This window comes from Scyliorhinus torazame, chromosome 18, assembly GCF_047496885.1.
Source record: "Scyliorhinus torazame isolate Kashiwa2021f chromosome 18, sScyTor2.1, whole genome shotgun sequence".
NCBI classification, from domain to species: domain Eukaryota; kingdom Metazoa; phylum Chordata; class Chondrichthyes; order Carcharhiniformes; family Scyliorhinidae; genus Scyliorhinus; species Scyliorhinus torazame.
This window is the reverse complement of record NC_092724.1, coordinates 104155865-104183810: the sequence shown is the minus strand read 5'-3', so window position 1 is coordinate 104183810 and position 27946 is coordinate 104155865. Positions and strand designations below refer to the sequence as shown.

Here is a 27946-nt window from a genome sequence, read left to right as displayed (position 1 = left end):
ATGTTGGCCTAACCAGTGAAGCTCACATCGCGTGAAAGAATAAATGTAAGAAACAAAAACTACCAAGACACAACTAACACTTTGCACATCCTATGGCTGGGGGGGGGGGGGGGGGGGCATAAATTGAATGAATGAAATTCAGACTTTGCGGACAATTAGAACTTGCACACATGCCCACTCAGAAAAAGAAACACAGGCTAAAATGTTTAACCGTTTTGCGTTCAGGACTAAAGTTGCCATAATCCCAGGTGAGAGGGAGAGCTGTCTGGTGGTGATTTAAACCTGAAGATTATCACACCTCAGGCGAACAGCAAGGACTTCATAAATAACTCTCAGCTGATACCCGCACGTGGTGTCCTCCTCAAGGTTTAGCACAGGGTTAAATCACTGGCTTTGAAAGCAGACCAAGGCAGGCCAGCAGCACAGTTTAATTCCTGTACCATCCTCCCCGAACAGGCGCTGGAATGTGGCGACTAGGGGCTTTTCACAGTAACTTCATTTTAAGCCTATTTGTGACAATAAGCGATTTTCATTTTTCATTTCAAGGGAGCCAGCCAACTAACCCATTGAGTTAACCAGAATCATGCTGCAACAGGAGAAAACAAAACTGCCTACTCACTCCCGCCCCTCCCCTCCTCTGCAAAGCCCTGGATGTGGCTGCTGCATGCGTCACAATCGAGAGGGGCGGGGCCAAGGCCTGCCGTTTCTGCTCATCACTGGGTGCGTGGCCAGCGGCCGGCCGCAGTGGCGCCTTGGGAGGTGTAGTTCTCTGACCGCCCGGGACGCGCCTCCCTCCGCCCTCCCCGTGCGGCGGGCAGGACTACAGATCCCAGAGTGCGCCGCGGTGGCCTGAGGACGCAGTGACGGTCGGGTGCAAGAGTGAGGCTGCGCGCGCCGCCCTCCCTGGCTGCCCTCCCTCCCTTCTTGTTCTTTCACTCAGTGATGTGACGCCAGGAGAGACGCATTCTGAATGGGATTTTCCCGAATTTTTCTGTGATTACATCTCCGCCGGGGCCGTACACAGATTTTTAAAAAATAACAAAACTCTCTCACACACACAACAGAGGGAGTCTCTCGCCGTTGGAAAGTGTTGGGGGCGGGGGGCTGGACAGCAGGGTTTCCATGGCTTCTTTGTCAAGACTGCAGTGGCGGCGCCTCCAGGCACTCGGGCAGCTCTTAGATTAAAATTATTATTATTTTTAAAATTACATATACTTTTGCAAAACGACAGAGGGAGAAAAAATAATTCGATTTAGTAACTAACCCGCGGAAACCATTTTCCTCTTGGGGTGGGGGTTGAAATAAGATAGCATTTGCATTTTTTTCGGAAGGGTTTATTATTTTTTTAAATGCAGATCAAAGTTTTTGAAAGGGAAAAAAAAATCGTGCGTGTATTCGGTTGTGATATGGAAGACAGGAGGCGGATTTTAAACGTTTTTTGTTGACGGCGCCGGCAGTAGAAGTGCTCAAGAGATTTGGGTACAAGTGTGCGTGTGTGGAAGGGAGGCGGGGGGTGTTTTTTTAAAAAAAAAAGCTATATTTTTTAAAAATCGGAAGCCAGTGACCGTGCGAGACAGTTACTGCATTGCAGCTTCCCTCCTCTTCCCCCCCCCCCCCCCCATTCCATTCCCTACCACCCCCCCCCCCCCTTCCCGAATATTATTTGTGCAATGGCGACTCCCAGCTACAGCAACAACTCCAGCTCAGCTCAGCAACAACAGAGTCAGCAGCAAAACACAACTACCTGCATGCAGGGTAAGCCGCCTCACCGCTCTCTTGTGCAGAGGTTATCATCTGTAATGGTGTGTGTGTGTGTGTGTGTGTCTGTCTGTCTCTCTCTGATTGTAGATCCCCCCCCCCCCCCCCCCCACTGCCTCTTGTTTTTAGGGAGTGTTAGTACTCTGCACAGCCAGGGCCAAGCCACCTCTCTCTCATCATTGTGCTCAGGATGTGCAAGTGCGTGTGGATTAGACGAGATCTAATTTCACTATACTTTAACTTGAGCTGTTATCATTGATAACATGACGGGGGGGGTGGGGGGGGGAGCTTCTTTCATGTCTTCAGTGTTGGCAACATTGCGGGGTTATTAGAGTGTGTTTTTTAAACTCCATTCGTGGCGCCTGTTCTGCCTTTTCTTTTTACTGCAAGTAATAAATAATTGCATGTAAGTAATGCCTTCTTGCACACCTGAAACATTCCAAAGTGCTTAGCATCGTGAATTGCTTTGGAACGTCAGCATGAGTGTTTGTTATGGCACAGTGTCGTCGTGTTGGAATAGAAATGCTTGTACACTGCCCCATTTTCCCCTCTGGTTACAGTGCAATACATTATGATTCGATTAACAGTAGAGTATTTTAAGTTCAGATATGTCTTTTTACTCTGGCAATCATCGTTTTTTTATAGTTATTTTTCTTGGCTTGCTGTGGTAAGTGTAATGGGTACCTGCCTGAAATGAAGGCTTTAGTTAAACAGGGTTACATTTAGTTATTACTGAGTAGATATTGTTACCTGCTTTAGCTTATTTTTCAGGCCCACATTCACTTTTTCACTTTCTCTAAAATGGTGCATTACTTGCACCGTGGAGTTATTTAATTGGGGGCAAGCATAATGTAGGTAAACAGAATAGCTATAGCAGGGCATTTGGAGTGTAACATTAAAGGCTAAATTTATTTTTGATGGTGATAAAGTTTGTATATGGCAGGAATGTAGGTGAGGATATAATACAAATTGTTGTAGTTAACGACTTCAATATTTTAAACTTTGTATGATACATTAAATTCTTAAAGATTTCAAATCCATTTTGCATGTTCATTTTTAGTGATTATGCAAGCAGGGCATGTATACACATTTGATAGTTGGTGGCCAGCTGCAAAATTGTAGCTGAGACTATATGGTATTTTTCCCAGTATTTTGTCAAAATTAATGCTGTATTTAGTCATTCATGTGACCTCTCAGCCACAGCATACATGTCTCGTAGGGTCAGCATGAATGCGGTAATAAAACTTATAACTTGGAAGCAGACATTAGTTATTGCAAACAAGGCACCAATTTTAATCTTATGCTGTTAATGTTCTTGAATGGTTGAGCTTTGCTGTTGCAATTTACAATATCAGAATTAACTTGATTAATTTGTTTTGCAATTCACTCCCAGCCAGTCATCCATTCTTTTGGTATACCTTTGAATGCTAGTTACTTAGCCTCTCGCAAGGTGTCTCCAAGCCCCACATCATGATTTGAATATATGGTCAGCCTACTTAACCTTAACCTCCACGAAACTTGCTCTAATGAATAATTAGAGGTAATTAAGCAGCTGAGGTTAACCCCCTTTCTTTAAAAAAGGTAGTCACTCGTGGTGATTTTTGGAACAAACAAATTGGTGAGAATTGTGGCCATGTGTCCATGTTCTACCATAGACCTGTGGGCGACTGGCTTGCCATGCCAGCATTCTATTCTGAAAATGGATAATTGACAAAATCTATTGCACTTAACATTATAGCTGTACATAATTTGCACAAGAATTTAGACTGATTTTACAAAAATGCAGAGTACAATTTGTTTTAATATTAACGAAACAGACCATGGGGGACCTGCAAATGTTCTCTTTCCTTACTGAAATGTATCTTAAAGAGCTCTGGATAATGGATATTTCCAAAATGACATGTTTTTTATTTGTCAGCTGTTACATTATATATATTTTGAAGTTCTTTTTTTATATTGGTGTGAAAAATTAGCAGTTTGTAGGGGGCAATGACTCTTGATACAGTATCCCATTTTGTTGTCTACGGGTTGTGTTGTAAGTGTAATCCTAGAAAATGATTTTAGTGTCTGATTATCAAATTTGCATGTTTGTATTACGTATTTCATTATTTTGCATTAATTACTTTGATTAATTGGTTCCATCACACCTGATTATTCTCCGGTATAGGTTGCAGAACACACTAGCCAGTGGCATCTGTCACAATATTGGATACCAGCACTCTATAATAGACCGGTTAAACCTAAAACTATTTTTGATAGGACTATCATGGTCCTTTGGGCTAGTCATACTGTTGAATGCCCCAGAGTGGAGAAATGTGTGCATTAGTTGGTAGTTTTGTCCATCACAATTTGGATTAAGGAAGATCTTTACTGTGGAGCGAGGCATTCCATGTATTGACGGTAATTGCTCCATTGGAATTAATTAATGATTGAGGTCCAGTGTGACTGTATCCTTGGGCATGTCAAATCGATGCAATAGAGGAAGATTTTTTTCTCAGCAGAAATTAGTGGCTACAGCACTCCACCGACATGTGCATTAGTGTTATGAAATGAAATGAAAATCGCTTATTGCCACAAGTAGGCTTCAATGAAGTTACTGCGAAAAGCCCCTAGTCGCCACATTCCGGCGCCTGTTCGGGGAGGCTGTTACGGGAATTGAACCGTGCTGCTGACCTGCCTTGTTCTGCTTCTGTTTTAAGTAGGTTTTTGTGTAGTTATCAGTACAGGTGTTGTGTGCTGATAGGTGTTTGGCATTTTAATTTACTTGTGTTGATGTCAGGGCTCTTTGATATAAGATATAACTTGGGTGATTTTGAATTCCATTTTTTAAAAGTAAACTAAATCTGGAATAAAAAGTTGATTATCAGTAAAAGTGGCCATGAAGCTTGTTGGGTTGCCGGAACGTTCCCCAAGAACAAATTGTTCCCACTTTATGCTCCTCAGCTCCTGTCTAATAGCAGTATAATATCCCCTCCCCCAATTAAATACCTTCCCATACTGTGTGTTCCTATCCATCTCCATGACTATGGTAAAGGTCAAGGAGTTGTGGTCACTGTCACCAAAATGCTCTCCCATGGAGAGATCTGACACCTGGCCTGGTTAGTTGCCGAGCACCAAGTCCAATATGGCCTCTCACCGAGTCGGCCTATTAGATGGGCCCGTTTTTGTCCAATGTGTGCAGGAGGGTTTCCTGACACAGTATGTAGATAGGCCAACGAGAGGCGAGGCCGTATTGGATTTGGTGCTGGGTAATGAACCAGAACAGGTGTTAGATTTGGAGGTAGGTGAGCACTTTGGTGATAGTGACCACAATTCGATTACATTTACTTTAGTGATGGAAAGGGATAGGTATATACCGCAGGGCAAGAGTTATATCTGGGGGAAAGGCAATTATGATGCGATGAGACAAGACCTGGGATGCATCGGATAGAGACGAAAACTGCAGGGGATGGGCACAATGGAAATGTGGAGCTTGTTCAAGGAACAGCTACTGCGTGTCCTTGATAAGTATGTACCTGTCAGGCAGGGAGGAAGTGGTCGAGCAACGGAACCGTGGTTTACTAAGGCAGTCGAAATACTTGTCAAGAGGAAGAAATGAAAATGAAGTGAAAATCGCTTATTGTCACAAGAGGCTTATGTAAACATGAGACATGAAGGTTCAGTTAGGGTGCTCGAGAGTTACAAGTTAGCTAGGAAGGACCTAAAGAGAGAGCTAAGAAGAGCCAGGAGGGGACATGAGAAGTCTTTGGCAGGTAGGATCAAGGATAACCCTAAAGCTTTCTATAGATATGTCAGGAATAAAAGAATGACGAGGGTAAGAGTAGGGCCAGTCAAGGACAGTAGTGGGAAGTTGTGCTTGGAGTCCGAGGAGATAGGAGAGGTGCATAACGAATATTTTTTGTCAGCATTCACACAGGAAAAAGAAAATGTTGTCGAGGAGAATACTGAGATTCAGGCTACTAGACTAGAAGGGCTTGAGGTTCATAAGGAGGAGGTGTTAACAATTCTGGAAAGTGTGAAAATAGATACGTCCCCTGGGCCGGATGGGATTTATCCTAGGATTCTCTGGGAAGCTAGGGAGGAGATTGCTTAGCTTTGGCTTTGATCTTTAAGTCATCTTTTTCTACAGGAAAAGTGCCAGAAGACTGGAGGATAGCAAATGTTGTCCCCTTGGTCAAGAAGGGGAGTAGAGACAACCCCGGTAACTATAGACCAGTGAGCCTTACTTCTGTTGTGGGCAAAATCTTGGAAAGGTTTATAAGAGATCGAGTGTATAATCATCTGGAAAGGAATAATTTGATTAGAAAAAGTCAACACGGTTTTGTGAAGGGTAGGTCGTGCCTCACAAACCTTATTGAGTTCTTTGAGAAGGTGACCAAACAGGTGGATGAGGGTAAAGCAGTTGATGTGTATATGGATTTCAGTAAAGCGTTTGATAAGGTTCCCCACGGTAGGCTACTGCAGAAAATACGGAAGCATGGGATTCAGGGAGATTTAGCAGTTTGGATCAGAAATTGGCTAGCTGGAAGAAGACAAAGGGTGGTGGTTGATGGGAAGTGTTCAGACTGGAGTCCAGTTACTAGTGGTGTACCACAAGGATCTGTTTTGGGGCCACTGCTGTTTATCATTTTTATAAATGACCTGGAGGAGGGCGTAGAAGGATGGGTGAGTAAATTTGCAGATGACAGTAAAGTCGGTGGAGTTGTGGACAGTGCGGAAGGATGGTACAAGTTACAGAGGGACATAGATAAACTGCAGCGCTGGGCTGAGAGGTGGCAAATGGAGTTTAATGCAGAAAAGTATGAGGTGATTCATTTTGGAAGGAATAACAGGAAGACAGAGTACTGGGCTAAAGGTAAGATTCTTGGCAGTGTGGAAGTGTGGATGAGCAGAGAGATCTCGGTGTCCATATACATAGATCCCTGAAAGTTGCCACTCGGGTTGAGAGGATTGTTAAGAAGGCGTACGGGGTGTTAGCTTTTATTGGTAGAGGGATTGAGTTTCAGAGCCATGAGGTCATGTTGCAGCTGTACAAAACTCTGGTGCGGCCGCATTTGGAGTATTGCGTACAATTCTGGTCGCCGCATTATAGGAAGGATGTGGAAGCATTGGAAAGGGTGCAGAGGAGATTTACCAGAATGTTGCCTGGTATGGAGGGAAGATCTTATGAGGAAAGGCTGAGGGACTTGAGGCTGTTTTTGTTAGAGAGAAGAAGGTTAAGAGGTGACTTAATTGAGGCAGACAAGATGATCAGAGGATTGGATAGGGTGGACAGCGAGAGCCTTTTTCCTCGGATGGTGATGTATAGCACGAGGGGACATAGCTTTAAACTGAGGGGAGATAGATATAAGACAGATGTCAGAGGTAGGTTCTTTACTCCGAGAGTAGTAAGGGCATGGAATGCCCTGCCTGCAACAGTAGTGGACTCGCCAACACTAAGGGCGTTCAAATGGTCATTGGATAGACATATGGACGATAAGGGAATAGTGTAGATGGGCTTTAGAGTCGTTTCACCGGTCAGCGCAACATCGAGGGCCGAAGGGCCTGTACTGCGCTGTTATGTTCTATCTACATATTGAGTCGGGAAACCTTCCTGTACACACCTGACAAAATCGGCTCCATCCAAACCATTGCACGAAGGAGGTTCCAGTCAATATTAGGGAAGTTGAAGTCACCCATGACAACAACTGAGTTATTTCTGCACTTTTCCAAGATCTGCCGCCCAATCTGTTCCTCTATCTCTCTGCTGCTATTGGGGGGTCTATAGAAAACTCCCAATAAAGTGACTACTCCTTTCTCGTTTCTGACTTCCACCCATACTGACTCGTAGACAAACACTCCTCAACTACCTCCTTTTCTGCAGCTGTGGTGCACTCCCTAATTAACAGTGCCCCCCCCCCCCTCTTTTACCTGCCTCCCTATTCTTCTGAAAACATCTAAACCCCGGAATATCTAACAACCATTCCTGCCCCTGTGAAATCCATGTCTCCGTAATGGCCACAACATCGTAGTTCCAAGTACTGATCCATGCTCTAACTTCATCTCCCTTATTCCTGACACTCCTTGCTTTGAAACAGACTTTAACCCATTCCACTGAGTGCAACATTTCCCTATATCCAAGGATTCTATGGGAAGCAAGAGATGAAATTGCAGAGCCGTTGGCAATGATCTTTTCGTCCTCACTGTCCACAGGAGTGGTACTAGGGGATTGGAGACTGGCGAATGTCGTGCCCCTGTTCAAAAAAGGGAATAGGGATAACCCTGGGAATTACAGGCCAGTTAGTCTTACTTCGGTGGTATGCAAAGTAATGGAAAGGGTACTGAGGGATAGGATTTCTGAGAATCTGGAAAGACACTGCTTGATTAGGGATAATCAGCACGGATTTGTGAGGGATAGGTCTTGCCTCACAAGTCTTATTGAATTCTTTGAGGAGGTGACCAAGCACGTGGATGAAGGTAAACAGTGGATGCAGTGTATATGGATTTTAGTAAGGTATTTGATAAAGGTTCCCCATGGTAGGCTTATGCAGAAAGTAAGGAGGCATGGGATAGTGGGAAATTTGGCCAGTTGGATAACGAACTGGCTAACCGATAGAATGCAAATCGGTTGGCAAATATTCAGCCTGGAGCCCAGTTACCAGTGGTGTACCGCAGGGATCAGTTCTGGGTCCTCTGCTGTTTGTGATTTTCACTAATGACTTGGATGAGGGAGTTGAAGGGTGCGTCAGTAAATTTGCAGACGATACGAAGATTTGGTGGAGTTGTGGATAGTGAGGAGGGCTGTTGTCTGCTGCAAAGAGACATAGATAGGATGCAGAGCTGGGCTGAGAAGTGGTAGATGGAGTTTCACCCTGAAAAGTGTGAGGTTGTCCATTTTGGAAGGACAAATATGAATGCGGAATACAGGGTTAACGGTAGGGTTCTTGGCAATGTGGAGGAGCAGAGAGATCTTGGGGTCTATGTTCATATATCTTTGAAAGTTGCCACTCAAGTGGATAGAGCTGTGAAGAAGGCCTATGGTGTGCTAGCATTCATTAGCAGAGGTATTGAATTTAAGAGCCGTGAGGTGATGATGCAGCTGTCCAAAACCTTGGTAAGGCCACATTTGGAGTACTGTGTACAGTTCTGGTCGCCTCATTTTAGGAAGGATGTGGAAGCATTGGAAAAGGTGCAAAGGAGATTTACCAGGATGTTGCCTGGAATGGAGAGTAGGTCTTACGAGGAAAGGTTGAGGGTGCTCGGCCTTTTCTCTTTAGAGCGGAGAAGGATGAGGGGAGACTTGATCGAGGTTTATGAGATGATCAGGGGAATAGATAGAGTAGAAACTCAGAGACTTTTTGCCCGGGTAGAACAAACCATTACAAGGGGACATAAATTTAAGGTGAATGGTGGAAGATATAGGGGGGATGTCAGAGGTAGGTTCTTTACCCAGAGAGTAGTGGGGGCATGGAATGCACTGCCTGTGGAAGTAGTTGAGTCGGAAACATTAGGGACCTTCCAAGCGGCTGTTGGATAGGTACATGGATTACGGTAGAATGATGGGGTGTAGATTAATTTGTTCTTAATCTAGGACAAAAGTTCGGCACAACATCGCGGGCCGAAGGGCCTGTTCTGTGCTGTATTTTCTATGCTCTATGTTCTCTTTGGTTTCAGATTCCAGCATCCATAATAATTTGCTTTTCAAGAGGGAAAGGGCCATATTTCAGATGAATTAATCTGAGACCTGGTCTACATTTTCAGGTGGATATAAAAGATCCCCCAAAACACTTTTGGACATCATGAGGTCATGAAAGGCAATATATGAATGCAAGTTATTTCTTTCTAACCGGTATATCAGTTCAGAATTGGACAGTCATGAGATGCTGTGGTGGCATCGGCAGAATTTTAATTAATTGCTATCTGTTATCTCACTCCCGGCATATGCCTTGACCCTCTATTACCATCAAGCGAGATAACTAAGATGAACCCTGAGGATTCAATCAGGAGAGGAGAGAGCATGCCAGGTGCAGCACCAGGTGTACTTGAAAATGAGGTGCCAGCCTGATGAGTCTACAACATAGGACTGCATGCATGCTAAGCAGCATGCTGTTGTCAAAGATTTAAAAAAACAAAACTTTTTTTAAGAGTACCCAATTTTTTTAATTTAAGGAGCAATTTAGCATGGCAATCCACGTAGCCTGTACATCTTTGGGTTGTTGGGGTGAGACCCATGCAGGCACTGGGAGAATATGCAAACCCCACACGGACAGTGACCCAGGGCCAGGATCGAACCTGGGTCCTCTGCGCCGTGAATCAGCAGTGCTAACCACAGTGCCATCGTGTCGCCCTTTGCTGTTGTCAAAGATAAGCAGTCCTGCCAATAGATAGCACAAAGCTCTGCAGTACAGTCAGTCGGTAATGATGACGGAGGATTAAGCAAATAACGGTAGCAGGAAGCTTCATGCACACTCCATCTCATTCATGGCAATAGACAAGGCTGAAGCATTTGCACTCATCTTTAGCCAAGAGTACCAACACTGCCTCCTGAGATACCTTCACATATACTAATCTTCATCCAGTTTGGTTCACGGCACATGATATCAATAAATGGCTAAGTTGCCTGACAACATCCCGGCTATAGCGCTGAGGATCTGGGTTTCAGAACTAGCATACCTCTAGCCAAGTTGTTCCATGACAGCTGAGAATTGTGGTATTTACCTGTCACTTTGGAAAATTGTCAAGGTATATCCTTTCTGCCAAAACGACAAATCCAATTTAGCCAATTGTTGACCTACAGTAGGTGGATAGGACATCAGCCAAGTGAAGGAAAGGATTGCCAACAGTGGTATTAAGTTGTGCTTATTCACTGAACTTGTTCACTGATGCTCATTTTGGTTTGCACTGTTTCAAACATGGACAAGAGAGCTGAATTTCAGAGGTGGAGCGAGAGTGACTGCAGTTGACATCAAGACAGCATTCGATTGAGTGCAACATCAAGAAGCTCCAGTAAAACTGAAATCGGGGGTGGGGTGAGCTCTGCTGTGTAGGAATTATAATTGATGTAAAGGGAGATAGCTGTGTTAGGAAGGCAGTGTTTTCTGTCTGTGCACATTGCTGTCGGAGATCCTCAGGGCAACATCTTTGGCCAAACCATCTTCTGCTGCTTCATCAATAACCTTCCCTTTAACATGAAATCAGCATTGGGGCTATTTGCTGATGATGAAATGAAAATCGCTTATTGTCACAAGTAGGCTTCAAATGAAGTTACTGTGAAAAGCCCCTAGTCGCCACATTCCGGTGCCTGTTCGGGGAGGCTGTTACGGGAATTGAACCATGCTGCTGGCCTGCCTTGGTCTGCTTCCAAAGCCAGCGATTTAGCCCTGTGCTAAACAGCCCCTTGTAGTGTTCAGCTCCATTTGCAATTCTTCAGCTAATACATGCCTGTACACAGCAAAACCTGAACAGCAACCAAGCTTAGGCTGATAAATAGCTTGAATTCTATTTGCCACTCGTACCTGAAAATGACTATCTCCTGAAAGAGAGTCAAATTACCTCCCCATGATCATCAAATCCCCCATCATCATCATCCTTATGTTCACTATTGATTAAAAATTCAACTGGACCAACCACACACACATTGTGTCTCTAATAATATATCAGAGTCTGGGTATTCTGCAATGAATAACTCACCTTTTGACTCATTAGAGCCTCTCCACCTGCAAGTTAGGAATGTGATTGAATGTGTTCCACAAGCCTTGATGTGTGCATTTCCAACAACACTCAAGAAACTCAACATCATCTAAGACATACCAGCTTTCTGCCTATACACCTTTAAATAGCCACTCCCTCCATCATTGACACATGTTGACTGTAGTGTGTATGATCTACTGCAGCAACTCGTCAAGACATTTTCAACAGCATCTCTCAGGCACATAACTTCACTACCTGAGAGGCAAGCTGAATGAATTTGAAAAATGTTAAGTAGAGCTGAGATTTAATTATCACAACAGTAAGAACATTTGTCTCAGAACTGCAGTAGCGGCTGATGTGTTTCTGTACAATCGCTGCTTCATTGCGAGAACAAGCTGACCTGTGATTTAGTAAATTGAGTTTGTACTAGTTTTCTTTCAGACAGGCAGTAGAGAATTGGTATGTTGTAGTTATGAAGTACTGATACGCAAACTTTACTGTGATCAAATTGTGCAGCAATGAAAAATAATTGTATTCTTTCCTGACTTTTCTGCTAGTGCTAGTCTGCAATAGGGATTCATAATTTTCAGTGTATGTTTATAGCCGTGTCTGTTGTACTGTGTGATCAAATACATTATGGAGGGTGTTTATAAAGTACAAATGCAGCTTTAAACTTGAATAACTTTGAATGTGCACAGATAGCAGATTGAAAGCTACATACAAAAACCCAATTCGTAAAGGTTTTCACGCAACATGTTGCGAGTTTCTAGGTTTCCAACATAATTGCCATCTTCTGCGATGCACTGCAGTGTGGTTTTTCCAATAATTAATTTTTTCTTCTGTTGCCATTTTCAACAGATCAATAAAGTAAATAGGAGCAGGAGAAGATGGTGCTCAGCTTCGAGTCAGCTCTGATGTTGAACATGACTATGGCTGATTTCTGTCTCAGCTACCATTTTCGTACTTGTTCACTATATTTCTTGATTCCCTGAGAGATCAAAATTCTGTTCCAATTTTGAATATGCTTAATTATATACTTAATGGGTATATAATTCAAAAGATTCATAACTCCGAGTGAAATGCCGTAGCATACAAGGCTAGGAGCCAAGAGCTGGAAAATGGGATTAGAAGATGGCCGACATGGACATGATGGACCAAAGGGCCTCTTTCCGTGCTGTAAAAACTCTGACTCTTAGAAATGTCACCGAATCCTGTGTGATTGACCCTTTACCCTCCGCCTGTGGCCTAATGTATTCCCCAGCCAGGGAATATTATCCAGCCTGGGGAAATAGATGTAGAGGCTGTGGGAATATTTTGTCTTGTTTACAAAGGAAATGGATGATGTAGATATATTAGTCCAGGAGAATTGAGATGTTGGATGGGGTAATCATAGAGGGTGGAAATCCTAGAAAGTTGATAAGTCGCCAGCGCCGGATAGATTGTTTCCAAGGCCACTGAAGGAGGTCAGGGAGGAGATAGTAGATGCTCGGAGGATGATTTTCCAATCCTCACTGGATACAGGAGAGGTGCAGGAGGACTAGAGAAATGCAAACTGGGCTCCATTGTTTAAAAAGGGATCGAAGGAAATGCCAAACAATTATAGGCCAATTAATCTTAAGTTGGTGGTGGGCAAATTAGTAGAATCAATGCTGACAGATAGGGTCAACTGTCACATAGAAAAGCGTGGCGTAGTCAGGGACAGTCGGCATGGATTTGTTAAAAGAAGGTCTTGCCGTACAAATTTGTTTGAATTCTTTGAGGAAGTGACAAATGGGTTGATGAAGGTGGTGCAGTGGATGTGTATATGGATTTTAGCAAGACAGTTGACAAAGTATCACGTGGCAGATTGGTCAAAAAAGTGAAAGGATATTGTCGTATGTAGAACAGTTGAGGACCCTGGGTATGTACTCATTGGAGATTAGACGGATGAGGGGGAATGTTATTGAAACTTACAGGATACTGCGAGGCCTGGATAGAGTAGACGTGGAGAGGATGTTTCCACTTGTAGGAAAATCTAGAACCAGAGGGCACAATCCCAGACTAAAGGGACAAACCTTTAAAACAGAGATGAGGAGGAATTTCTTCAGCCAGAGGGTGGCGAATCTGTGGAACTCTTTGCTGCAGAAGGCTCTGGGGTCAAATCAGAGTATCTTTAAGACCGCGATAGATGTTTTTGACTTACCGTGGCGCTCGTGAGCGGAGCGGCCGGGTTAAGAAGGTGCTCCTACCGGTCCGTGATATCCTGGTCTTTTTCGGGGGTTTCCACGTTTTTTCTATCCAAATTTCTTCGGCCTTTGGGGCCTGAGGGACGGACGCCGGGTCAGGCCGTTTTGTAGCCGGTGAGGAGCCCCGCGGGAGTGTCCGGTGGCTGGAGGAGCAGGGTGTATCGAGCCCGAAGTGAGTGGCGGGGGTGGAGCTTGACAAGAGGCAAGGCCCGAATCCAAGACGCGATGTAGAGGGGGAGCAGAGCACATCGGGTGGCTCCCGCTGAAAGTGGATGTGTGAGAAGTTCGAAGTCCGGTCCCGGGGGAAGAGATTTTTTTATTTTTTATTTTTGAATTTAAAAAATATATAATTTCATTTTTATTTTTTATTTTATTATTTATTTTAAGATTGAAGAAAGAAGGGGAAAAATAATAAGTCGTTAAAGGATGCCAAAAACAGCTGCGAAGAAGAGAGGAAACGCGGGTTCGCCGTTGAATGAGAGGACCAGTAAATGTGCTGACAAGATGGCGGATGCCGGACCGCATAGTGGGGCTGCACTACTTACGGTAGAAACAATTACCGAGGTGACAGCTGTGGAGCTGGAGAAACAGTTTGTAAAGCACATGGGGGAATTGAGGAAGAGATGGCGGTCGCAATGAAATCATTGGTGGAGGAGGCAATCACCCCGGTGAGGGTAGCTGTGGCAAAGCCATCGGCCAAGCTGAGAGAACAAGGTGAAAAGATGAAGGAAGTGGAGGAGACCATGTCACAGCACAGCGACCGGCTCAACTCAATGGGGGACGAGCTGCGGAGGGTGGTGGAGGTCAACAGAGGACTCCGAGTAAAGCTCGAGGACTTGGAGAACCGCTCAAGGCGTCACAATCTGAAAATTGTGGGCTTGCCTGAAGGGGCAGAGGGCTCAAGGCCGACAGAGTACTTCGCTAAGAAGCTGGCGGAGTTGATGGCGGAGGGTGAAGACCCCTCCCGGTATGAACTGGACCAAGCTCATCGATCGTTCAGGCTGAAAGCCAAAGTAAATGAGCCGCCAAGAGCAATAATCATCTGCTTCCATAAATACCACATGAAGGCGAAGGTGTTAAGCTGGGTGAAGCAGAAGTGGGAGGTGCAGTGGGATGGTGCTAGTTTTTGAATTTACCAGGACTCGACGGTAGAGTTTTGAGAAGAGACGAGCGGCGTTCAGCTAAATAAAGGCGGCACTACAACAAGGGGGTGCGATTCGGTATGGTATACCCGGCAAAGCTGAGGGTGACGTACAACGCCAAAGATTTTTATTTTGAAACGTTGCTGAGGTGTTCATGAAGGCAGAAGTGAGGAGTGGAGCAGAAAGAGAGATCGTGGACTGTGATTGGGGAGCTGGAAAATGTACAAATGTTATAACTTTCCTTTCATTGACCTGTATTGTAACTTCACATCGTTATAGTTTAAGTTTTTGTTTGGTTTGATTGGCATTATTTTGTTGCAACGGTTATGTTATTTTATTGAATTGAATGGGATAGATTGTTTTTCTTTTTCTTCTGGGACTGCGTGGGAGGGGACGGTATGCCTTGGGGAGGGGGGGGGAGGGGGGGGGGGGGGGCACCTGCACTAGTTAACTAAAATCGGCTAATGAATGGAGGTGAGCTGAGAGGAGGGCTGCGGACATTGGAGTCTGGTTAGCAGGTTTTAATGGGCCTACGAGGCGAGCGTAGGGGAGAGGATCAATACTGGGTGATATTTTTTTGAGGGGAAATGCAGGGGGAGATTCTGGGAGCGGGAGGAGGGGGTTCGATGTTAATAATGGATAGGGGTGGGGCAGGCTCATGGGGCAAGGCCCGGTGGTATGATGATGGTGGATAAGAAATGGGGGGGGGGGGGTGGTGAGAGACCCCCAGTTAGGATAGTCGCGTGGAACATGAGGGGGTTGAGAGGTCCAGACAAGAGATCAAGGGTGCTTGCGCATCCTAAAAGTTTGAAGGCCGATGTAGCCATAGCTGCAGGAGGCTCACTTGAGGGTGAAGGATCAGGTGAGACTTGAGGACTGGGTTCGTCAGGTGTTTCACTCTGGATTTGGCGGAAGGGCTCAAGGGGTAGCGGTGCTGGTCAGCAAAAGGGTACAGTTCCAGATGGAGAAGGTGGTTGCAGTTTGGGGAGGTAGGTATATGATTGTGACAGGGGCGCTGGAGGGGAGGCTACTGTCACTGGTAAATGTATATGGTCCCAATTGGGACGATGTGGGATTCACGAAGAAGGTGTGTGGAGCCATCCCCGACTTTGACACACAAACTGATAGTGGGGGGGCTGAAACGGTGCAGGAGCCAAAGTTGGACAAATCGCAGCTGCGCTCGCTGGTCCCATTAGGGTGGGGGGGTGGTGGTGGAGGCATTGGCTGGACTAATGGTGGAAATGGGACGGGTGGACACTTAAAGGTTTCTGCACCTGTGGGAGTGGGAGAACTTGTTTTTCTCAGCGATCCATAAGGTGTACTCGCGGATCAACTTTTTCATGGTGGGGGAAATGCTGCTGGCTGGGGTTAAGGAGACGGAGCACTCGGCAATTGCAATATCAGATCATGCTCCGCATTGGGTGGATATGGTACCGGAGAAGGGGGTGGTACCGAGACTATCGGGGGACCGAGGGTTCTGTTACAAAATTGAAAAAGTAATCGAGGAAATGTAGGTTTCAACTGCGCGGGGAAGTGCCGAAGATGGTTGTCTGGGAGGCTCAAAAGGCGGGGGTGAGGTGATCTCGTACAAGGCTAGGCTCGACAAAGGAGAGGTTGGAGTGTCAGAGTCTAATAGATGAGATGCTGGAGGTAAGAGGTATGCAGAAGATGGCGACCGAGCGAAGTTGGAAAAGAGCAAGGAACTACAGGTGAGCTTTGACTGACTATCACCAGGAAGGCCGTACGCCAATTGAGGCGGGCAAGGGGTGTAGTTTACGAGCATGGAGAGAAGGCCATGTTGGCGGATCCGGCAAGGGAAATTGTCCAAGTGCGGGTCAGGGCGGGAAAGTTGGTGGTAGCTCCAGATCAGATTAACAATGTCTTTAAGGAATTCTATGAGAGGTTGTACAGGTCAGAGCCACCAGGGGAGGTCGGGAGATGCAGGAATTTCTAGATGGGCTGGAGCATCCGAGGTTAAGGGAGGGGGAACAGGCCTACATTAGAAGGGGTGATAGTGGAACAGGAAATAACAGATGCGATTGGAAGGATGCAGTCGGGGAAGATGTCAGGGCCGGATTAGTTTCCGGTGGAATATTATAAATTTGAAGATAAGCTGGTACCGCTGATGGTGGGGATGTTTGAGGAGGCGATAGGGAAGTGGGTGTTACCACAAACTTTGGGGGAGGCATCGATTTCCCTCTTGCTTAAAAGAGATAAGGATCCGACGGAGTATGGGTCGTATAAGCCCATATCACTTTTAAATATGGACACGAAGATATTGGCGAAGAAGGTATTGGCAGGTAGACTGGAGGGGTGCCTCCCAAAGATGATAGGTGAAGATCAGACAGGGTTTTGAGAGGGAGGCAACTCTTTTCGAACGTTAGGAGGGTATACGTGGTTATGGCACTGGCGGAGTGGAAGAAAACCGAGTTGGTTGTGGCATTGGATGCCACAATTTTGGGTAACTGTAAGAGGGACTGGGAAGAAGCAATCAGTGCAGGGATCCCCTGCGGTCGTTCCCCTGAGAAACAAGTATACCGCTTTGGATACTTGTGTGGGGGGGGACTTACCAGGGGTAAGCCATGGGGTACGGGCCTCTGGCACGGAGTCTGTCCCTGTTGCTCAGAAGGGAAGGGGGGAGAGGTGCAGAGCATTAGTAATTGGGGACTCGATAGTCAGGGGCACAGATAGGAGATTTTGTGGGAGCGTGAGAGACTCACGTTTGGTATGTTGCCTCCCAGGTGCAAGGGTACGTGATGTCTCGGATCATGTTTTCCGGGTCCTTAAGGGGGAGGGGGAGCAGCCCCAAGTCGTGGTCCACATTGGCACTAACGACATAGGTAGGAAAGGGGACAAGGATGTCAGGCAGGCTTTCAGGGAGCTAGGGTGGAAGCTCAGAACTAGAACAAACAGAGTTGTTATCTCTGGGTTGTTGCCCGTGCCACGTGATAGTGAGATGAGGAATAGGGAGAGAGAGCAATTAAACACGTGGCTACAGGGATGGTGCAGGCGGGAGGGATTCAGATTTCTGGATAATTGGGGCTCTTTCTGGGGAAGGTGGGACCTCTACAGACAGGATGGTCTACATCTGAACCTGAGGGGCACAAATATCCTGGGGGGGGAGATTTGTTAGTGCTCTTTGGGGGGGTTTAAACTAATGCAGCAGGGGCATGGGAACCTGGATTGTAGTTTTAGGGTAAGGGAGAATGAGAGTATAGAGGTTAGGAGCACAGATTTGACGTCGCAGGAGGGGGCCAGTGTTCAGGTAGGTGGTTTGAAGTGTGTCTACTTCAATGCCAGGAGTATACAAAATAAGGTAGGGGAACTGGCAGCATGGGTTGGTACCTGGGACTTCGATGTTATGGCCATTTCGGAGACATGGATAGAGCAGGGACAGGAATGGATGTTGCAGATTCCGGGGTTTAGGTATTTTAGTAAGCTCAGAGAAGGAGGCAAAAGAGGGGGAGGTGTGGCGCTGCTAGTCAAGAGCAGTATTACGGTGGCGGAGAGGATGCTAGATGGGGACTCATCTTCCGAGGTAGTATGAGCTGAGGTTAGAAACAGGAAAGGAGAGGTCACCCTGTTGGGAGTTTTCTATAGGCCTCCAAATACTTCTAGGGATGTAGAGGAAAGGATGGCGAGGATGATCCTGGATAAGAGCGAAAGTAACAGGGTAGTTATTATGGGAGACTTTAACTTTCCAAATATTGACTGGAAAATATATAGTTCGAGTACATTAGATGGGTCGTTTTTTGTACAGTGTGTGCAGGAGGGTTTCCTGACACAATATGTTGACAGGCCAACAAGAGGCGAGGCCACGTTGGATTTGGTTTTGGGTAATGAACCAGGCCAGGTGTTGGATTTGGAGGTAGGAGAGCACTTTGGGGACAGTGACCACAATTCGGTGACGTTTACGTTAATGATGGAAAGGGATAAGTATACACTGCAGGGCAAGAGTTATAGCTGGGGGAAGGGCAATTATGATGCCATTAGACGTGACTTGGGGGGATAAGGTGGAGAAGTAGGCTGCAAGTATTGGGCACACTGGATAAGTGGAGCTTGTTCAAGGATCAGCTACTGCGTGTTCTTGATAAGTATGTACCGGTCAGGCAGGGAGGAAGGCGTAGAGCGAGGCAACCGTGGTTTACCAAATAAGTGGAATCTCTTGTTAAGAGGAAGAAGGAGGCCTATGTGAAGATGAGGTGTGAAGTTTCAGTTGGGGCGATGGATAGTTACAAGGTAGCGAGGAAGGATCTAAAGAGAGAGCTAAGACGAGCAAGGAGGGGACATGAGAAGTATTTGGCAGGTAGGATCAAGGAAAATCCAAAAGCTTTCTATAGGTATGTCAGGAATAAGCGAATGACTAGGGAAAGAGTAGGACCAGTCAAGGACAGGGATGGGAAGTTGTGTGTGGAGTCTGAAGAGATAGGCGAGATACTAAATGAATATTTTTCGTCAGTATTCACTCAGGAAAAAGATAATGTTGTGGAGGAGAATGCTGAGACCCAGGCTATTAGAATAGATGGCATTGAGGTACGTAGGGAAGAGGTGTTGGCAATTCTGGACAGGCTGAAAATAGATAAGTCCCCGGGACCTGATGGGATTTATCCTAGGATTCTCTGGGAGGCCAGGGAAGAGATTGCTGGACCTTTGGCTTTGATTTTTATGTCATCATTGGCTACAGGAATAGTGCCAGAGGACTGGAGGATAGCAAATGTGGTCCCTTTGTTCAAAAAGGGGAGCAGAGACAACCCCGGCAACTATAGACCGGTGAACCTCACGTCTGTAGTGGGTAAAGTCTTGGAGGGGATTATAAGAGACAAGATTTATAATCATCCTAGATAGGAATAATATGATCAGGGATAGTCAGCATGGCTTTGTGAAGGGTAGGTCATGCCTCTCAAATCTTATCGAGTTCTTTGAGAAGGTGACTGAACAGGTAGACGAGGGTAGAGCAGTTGATGTGGTGTATATGGATTTCAGCAAAGCGTTTGATAAGGTTCCCCACGGTAGGCTATTGCAGAAAATACGGAGGCTGGGGATTGAGGGTGATTTAGAGATGTGGATCAGAAATTGGCTAGCTGAAAAAAGACAGAGGGTGGTGGTTGATGGGCAATGTTCAGACTGGAGTCCAGTTACAAGTGGAGTACCACAAGGATCTGTTCTGGGGCCGTTGCTGTTTGTCATTTTTATCAGTGTCCTAGAGGAAGGCGCATAAGGGTGGGTGAGTAAATTTGCAGACTATACTAAAGTCGGTGGTGTTGTCGACAGTGTGGAAGGATGTAGCAGGTTACAGAGGGATATAGATAAGCTGCAGAGCTGGGCTGAGAGGTGGCAAATGGAGTTTATTGTAGAGAAGTGTGAGGTGATTCACTTTGGAAGGAATAACAGGAATGCGGAATATTTGGCTAATGGTAAAGTTCTTGGAAGTGTGGATGAGCAGAGGGATCTCTGTGTCCATGTACATAGATCCCTGAAAGTTGCCACCCAGGTTGATAGGGTTGTGAAGAAGGTCTATGGAGTGTTGGCCTTTATTGGTAGAGGGATTGAGTTCCGGAGTCAGGAGGTCATGTTGCAGCTGTACAAAACTCTGGTACGCCGCATTTGGAGTATTGCGTACAGTTCTGGTCACCGCATTATAGGAAGGACGTGGAGGCTTTGGTGCGGGTGCAGAGGAGATTTACCAGGATGTTGCCTGGTATGGAGGGAAAATCTTATGAGGAAAGGCTGATGGACTTGAGGTTGTTTTCGTTAGAGAGAAGAAGGTTAAGAGGAGACTTAATAGAGGCATACAAAATGATCAGGGGGTTAGATAGGGTGGACAGTGAGAGCCTTCTCCCGCGGATCGAAATGGCTGGCACGAGGGGACATAGCTTTAAACTGAGGGGTAATAGATATAGGACAGAGGTCAGAGGTAGGTTCTTTACGCAAAGAGTAGTGAGGCCGTGGAATGCCCTACCTGCAACAGTAGTGAACTGGCCAACGTTGAGGGCATTTAAAAGTTTATTGGATAAACATATGGATGATAATGGCATAGTGTAGATTAGATGGCTTTTGTTTTGGTGCAACATCGTGGGCCGAAGGGCCTGTACTGCGCTGTATCGTTCTATGCCGAGAAAGCATTTGACCGGGTAGAATTGGGGTACTTGATGGCAGATCTGGAGCAGTTTGAGATTGGATCAAGATTTGTGGACTGGGTGAAGCTACTGGATAAGGAGCCGAGGGCGAGTGTCCGCACAAATAACAGCAGCTCTGAATACTTTTCTCTCCACCGTGAGACTAGGCAGGGGTGTCCTATATCCCCCCTGCTGTTTGCACTCGCGATTGAGCCATTGGCCATCGTGTTAAGAAGTTTGGAGGTTTGGAAATGGATATGTGGGGGGGGGGTGGGGGTGGGGATAGAGCATAGGGTGTCCTTGTATGCTGCCGACTTGTTATTATACGTGTACCAAGTGTGTCACTAGGAATACTGGAGCTACTTCGGGTGTTTGGGTCTTTCTCGGGGTACAAATTAAATCTAGACAAGAGTGTCATTCTATAGGGCAGGGACTCACATTAGATATCTGGGAATGCAGGTTGTTCGGGATTTGCGGGGGCTCCAAAGGTACAACATTTCTACTTTGATGGGGAGGGTGAAAGCTGATCTGGCAAGGTGGGATGGTCTCCCCCTGTCACTGGCGGGTCGGGTACAGGCGGTTAAAATAAATGTTTTGCCGCAATTTCCGTTTATTTTCCAATGCCTGCCGATTTTCCTGCAAAAGGCATTTTGTTTAGAGAGATTGAAGGGATGATTACCTCGTTCATATGGGGAGGGAAGGTGGCCAGAATTAGTAAGGTGGTGCTACAGAGAGGAAGGCAGGCAAGGGGTTTGGGTCTTCTGAATCTCATGTATTATTACTGGGCGGCGAATGTGGAAAAGGTACGGAGCTGGGTCAGAGGGGTTGACTCCCAGTGGGTCAGAATGGAGGAGAGTTTGTGTAAGGGGTCAGGATTGAAGGCACTAGCAACAGCACTGCTCCTGATGGCCCTAGGGAAATACTCGGGGAGCCTGGTAGTAATAGCTTCGTTGAGAATTTGAAATGAAATGAATGAAAATCGCTTATTGTCATAAGTAGGCTTCAAATGAAGTTACTGTGAAAAGCCCCTAGTCGCCACATTCCGGCGCCTTTTCGGGAAGGCTGGTACGGTAATTGAACTGTGCTGCTGGCCTGCCTTGGTCCGCTTTCAAAGCCAGCGATTTAGCCCTGTGCTAAACCAGCCCCTTTGGAGGAATTTGGAGGCAGTTTCGCCAGCACTTCGGTTTGGGGCAGGGTCAAAGGAAATGCTGATTCGGGGGAACCATAGATTTGAGCCAGGGAAGTGTGTCATGAGAATGTCGCTTTAAGAAATGTTTGGCTGCTCATATTACTGCAGTGATGTCAGAGTGTGGGTGGAGCTGGGCTGTCTGTCAGCTTTTTACTTTCGTTTTAGGCTGTTTGCTGCAGGGTGTGTTTTAGTTTTGTTTTCAGTGTTGGAGCTGAAGACAGACAGAGTAGGTGTACTGTTGATCTCTGCCATGAAAAGACTATCTCTTGATCATTTGGTGAATTCAGAATTATAAATGTTCTCAGATGTGAATGTAAACCTAATGTGCTTCTGTTAAAAGGTGTTTCTTTTGTCTTCTGGATGTTTGGGAAGTTATTAAGGATTACTTAGTGTTGTATTCTTTGGGGGTTGTATTTGAATTGATGGTTGCTCAGATGTTCACTCTGTTTTAAAAAGGTTAACTTGAGTTCATACAATAAACATTGTTTTGCTTTTAAAAAATACTTTTCCATTTATGCCGTACCACACCTGTAGAGTGGGCTTTGTGCTCCCCATACCACAATCTATTAAAAGTTGTGGTTCAGGTGAACTCCATGGTACACTTTGGGGTTCTCTAAACCCTGGCCCATAACAAGTGGGATGGAAATTCTCGGAGATGGGAAGCGAAAGGAATTAAGACACTAAAAGATTTGTTTCTTGGGGGTGGGTTTGAGGATTGTGGGAGCTGGGAACGAAGGAGCAGGGGGAAATATTTAGATACATGCAGGTTTGACACTTTGCCAGAAAGGAGCTTCCTGGTAGAGCTGTCCTCCACATTGCTGGAGGATGTGCTGACGACAGGGGGACTGGAGAAGGGGGTAGTGTCGGCGGTGAACGCCTCCACCTCGTGCGTGAGGTTGGGGCTGATGCAGCTGGAGGTGGTATATAGAGCACACCTCACGAGGGTGAGGATGTGCCGGCTCTTTGAGGGAGTAGAAGGTGTGTATAAAGAAGGCATATGGAATGCTCTCCTTCATTGGCAGAGGTATAGAATGTAAAACTGAGGATATAATGTTGTAATTGTATAAAACACTGGTGAGGCCACAAGTGAAGTATTGTGTGCAGTTCTGGCCACCACATTACAGGAAGGATGTAATTACTTTTGAGGGAGTGTAGAGGAGGTTTACAAGAATGTTGCCAGGTTAGAAAAGTTTAGCTATGAGGAAAGATTGGATAGGTTGGGGTTATTTTCCTTGGAACAAAGAAGACTGAGAGGTGACTTAATTGAGTTTCAAAATTATGAGGGGAAGAGAGTGGACAACCAAAATTTTTTCATTTGGTGATGAATTCTAGAAGTAGGGATATTGATTCAAGATAAGTGGCAGAAGATGTAGAGGGGACATGAAGAATTTTTTTCGTAGAGTGTCGTGGAGTCTGGAATTAGCTGCTCGAGTTGATGGTGGAGGCAGAGACCCTAAACTCATTCCAAACGTACCTGGATTTGCACCTTAAGTGTTGTAAGATGCAGGGCTATGGACCGGGTGCAGGAAGGTGGGGTTAGAAAGGGCACCTGAATGTCCTTGGGCTGGCATGGACAAGATTGGCCGAATGGCCTCCTTCAATGCTCTAAGCTTTCCATGATTCTACCTTATCTACCCTTCAAAATGTTGTACATTTCAATAAGGCCCCCTCTCACTCTTTCAAATTCCAGAGGATTTGGCCCAAATTAACCAATCTAGTTAATCCTTGCTGTGCTGCCTCCAATGCAAGTATATCTTCCTTGATATGAAGGTCAAAATTGCATACAGTACTCCTGATTCAGCATTAGCATTAAAACACCTTGTGAATTATGCTTTTCTTATGTTTTCATGCTCTGGCAATTCTTTACTCCCTTACTTTATGCCTCAAAATAGAATGTATCGATGAGGCATAAATTCACTCAACTAGATATAAAGAAATAAACAGCTTCCCTATCTGCTGGACCACTATTTGCCCTGTACTCTGGGTACACCCTCCTCCATGCTTTACTTTTCCTTAGCCATCCAACATGTTCTTCATTGCCGCATTTGCCTTCCAAATGTTTGGAACACCAATGTAAACAAACAAAATGTACTTGCATATGAGCTTGACTCTGTAAAGGAGTACAATTCCCTGGAGCCACTGTGCAGCTGGGGCTCCACTGCATGCACAACGGAGTGTCTCCGTCCTTCATTTCATATTCAGCTTCGATAGCTACATTTATAAACAAACTTCTCTGAATCATCCCAACTTGTGTTGGGGAAACTTTTGAAATTTCAAAACTTTTGAAGTAGAGGAGAGGGAGAAGGGATTTTGTTTTGGAAAAAAGAGAAATACAAATTTGGCACTCAAATTTGAGAGGGGCAGAGAGAGAGAGAGTGAGCTTGTTTGGGTTAGAAAGTGTAGGGGGAGAGATTACTTTAGTTTGAGGGAGGAGAGGAGAATGAGAGCTACCCTGTTGCTGGAAGGATTTCAGACTCTCGAGTGGGAGAGTGGGCTGTTATTGGGACGCAGAGGCACTGCATTATACAATTGTATAATCATTCTTCATCATGAACAATTTTACAGGAAAATTAATCCTTCTGATGAGCCATTTTCATTCTTTGGAGTGAGGTATAACGCTGTAATTCCATTTTAGGTTTCTATTCCCCTTAGGCCTGAATTTCTACTGCATAATAGCATAAAACCATCAGTGCATTTTGTTAGGAAAATTAAGATAGTTTTAAGGGAGGTGTTTGTAAACATTAGAAATAAAGTACAGTTTTAAGTGGTTTAACTTAACGTTTCTGTGCCTGGAACGGTAAACTTATAGTTAGATTCATGCTGGATAAAGGCTCTTGTATGTGTGCATGTTGGTTAAGTTCCAACTGTGATTCTATTGTGCGTAGAGAGAGGTACTGCATGAAGAGTAAATAGAAGTAAGTCATTACTTAACAACAGGAGGCCACTTTCCAGAGGGAAAGGTTTTATTGTTAATTTTAACAGGAAGTCAGAGCAGTTGCGATAGGTAGTGCTCCAAAAGGTAGCTCCCACCGCTCTGCTGGAGGCAGTTGATTTTTGAAAGCTAAAGAGGGAACATCTCTCTCAGCCTTGCTAGAAGAAAAGCCACACTATGGAGTAATGGCTAAGAAAACGGATGTCTGAAACATATAGTCTAGCTAGTTAAGGAAACCAGAGAAACAAAGAGAAGTCTAAAGTTAATTGAACCAAGGAAACTGGGAAGAGAATTACTGTTGGTAAAGTCACAGAGTTGAAAAGGCATTGGGCCACGAGAGGCCTGAAAGATATTGACAGTAGCGCTAAGGTTTGTGAAGTCACTACTGTTTGAGAGACATATTCAAAAAATGGTGGAAATCGGTGGCTGCATCTCGGAGTTTGTGTAAAAGCCTTTAAGGCGATGGAAACCTGAAGGGAGAGGTGTAAAACCTGAATATGAAACATTAATAAAAGCAGCATAGGAAAGCCTAATTTTAAAAGAAGATTTGAAACTGACTTTTGAAACCAGAATTTTAAATCACAGTTCAGCTGAGACAAGGTATAAGAATTATCTAGGAGGATTTTGAGGAGAAATTTACAGATATCACTTGGGTTCAGGGAGAAAGTGCCCTTATCACAGCCATCTTGTGTGCTTAAAAGGGGCTTGTATGCTAATGAGACCATTGTAGTTTAAGATGTACTTCGTAATCGGTGTTAATCTTAAAATTGGTGTAATGGTTAAGATGAAGGGGGAATCGAGGAGTATTGTATCATCCAATTTTTTCATGAGTCATGTTTTTTTCTTAAAACAAATTAGGGTATTGTGACGCCGTTCCTCTTATTTTTTTTTTAAGTGTACGTTATGGGGCTGGATTCTCCAAAAATGGGGCTATGTCCCCACGCCAGCGTAAAAATGCTGGAGTTTTAATCTGGAGATTCATTAAAAATATTTGCAGCTATTAACCTATCTGCAGGGGGCTGGCAGGGCCCCGGAGTGCTCCTCGCAGCTTCAGCTGCGGATATGGGCCCCGCACTTGCGGTGCGAGTCCGCGCATGCGCACGGCGGTCGCCTCTCTGAACGCTATGGCGGACCTGGACAAGGAAAGAAGGTCCCAACGATCGGCCCCGCACCGCTACATCTCACACGCACGATCGCCGCCCATAGGACGGCGGATCCGTGGACTGAGTCCCGATCGGCCAGACATGCTGAGAACCACAGCGTCGGGAATTCGGCCGGAGCATCGCTGGGAGGGCCTCTGGCAATTGCCACCCCAGCAGCGCTGCGTAAATCGCAGGCGAGTGATTCTCTGGGGACCGGAGAATCGCGGGAGCGGCGTTGGGCCCGATCCTGTCAGAAAAGTGGATTCTCCGCCCCCGCGCCAGACGTGATTTCCGCGTCGAATCTAGCCCGTGGTTTTTTTGAACCAGGGTTCCATTCTGGGATTTTCTCGTCCAGTTATAACACCAACTGGGATTGTAACAGTTTTACCAAAATTCTCCTTTCCACTGCTTTAATAGAAGTGTTTACCCATTTGTTTAAAGGCTTGCTATGTCTTGTTCTGGTACAAAGCAGAGGAGTTTCAGATAAATGTGTTGAGTTACAGCTTTGTAATTCCCAGCTATTGTTTATGTAGATTTAGCTTATATAAATGACCCGGTTAATAAGATTATTTTTAATTCCAAAGTGCCTTGTTTAACACAATAAATTGTGACAGCAGTCATTTGGTTAAATCCAGCATGCTGACAGGTTGCATTCCCGCTTTCTCCAAATCTGAATTATAAGTATTCTAACATACTAGGGCGAACTTCATTTTCTCAAGCCTGAGAAACCCAGCTATGTCGCTAACCCATACCCCTGATTTTGGGGACTGCGAGTCCCTCCACGCTCATAAGATCCGTCTCCGGGCTACCAAGGAGGGAAAGGCCAAAACATCAGCCTCTCTCGCATCCTGGACTCTCGGGTGTATCGACACTCCAAAACTTGGCACCACCCTAGTCTTTAATACCATGGAGTTACACTTCTGGTCTTTAGCTTTTAAACTTATCATTTGGAAAGTAGCTGAACCCCCCCCCCAATCATTTTAATATTCCATTGTCCCATATGATAGATAAGTTTTTGACTTTGGACCTCATCCACCTTCTGGAGATTACTGGGTTTATTTCCGTGATGGGCATAGTGAAAGGGGATTCATATCCCTTCAGTTTATGGTACAACAGAACAGCACTGTTTGATTCACCACTCACTTTCATAGACTAGAACCCCTACAGTGCAAAAGAAGGTCATTTGGCCCATTGAGTCTGCACCAGATCTTGAAAAGGCTAACCTACTTGGGTGGCATGGTGACGAGTGGTTAACACTGCTGCATCACGGCGTCGAGGACCTGTGTTCGATTCTGGCCTTGGGTCACTGTCTGTGTGGAGTTTGCACATTCTCTCCATGTGTGCGTGGATCTCACCCCCCACAACCCAAAGATGTGCAGGGTAGGTGGATTGGCCATGCTAAATTGCCCCTTAATTGGCAAAAAATGAGGAAAGAGCACCCTACTTGAGCCCACTCCTCCACCCTATTCCCGTAACCCTACCTAACCTTCTGGACACTAAGGGGCAATTTAGCATGGCCAATCTTTGGACGGTGGGACGAAACCGGAGCACCTGAAGAAAACCCACGCAAACATGGGAAGAAAGTGCAAACTCCACACAGTCACCCAAAGCTGAATTGTACCCGGGTCCCTGGAGCTATGAGGCAGCAGTGCTAACCACTGGGCCGCTTTATCATTTTTTGTAATTTGCTAATTCTGTAGACCTTTGCAATGGAAAGGTTCCATGAATGTTGGCAGCTCTACTGCTACCTATCACAATGACCATTTTTTAGGT

At 45.5% G+C, this 27946-nt stretch overlaps 1 protein-coding gene across 2 annotated transcripts in view; it reads left to right on the top strand.

Moving 5' to 3' along the window:
- The first annotated feature begins 901 nt into the window (after positions 1-901).
- Positions 902-27946, top strand: part of map2k4a (mitogen-activated protein kinase kinase 4a) — a 259462-nt gene continuing 232417 nt past the window's right edge. The window contains exon 1 of one of the 2 annotated variants that reach the window (XM_072483113.1): positions 902-1755. In XM_072483113.1, coding sequence (XP_072339214.1) covers positions 1671-1755 — 85 coding nt within the window. In that variant the 5' untranslated portion in view covers positions 902-1670. The remainder of the gene's footprint in view (positions 1756-27946) is intronic. The other variant, XM_072483114.1, reaches the window with a different exon arrangement.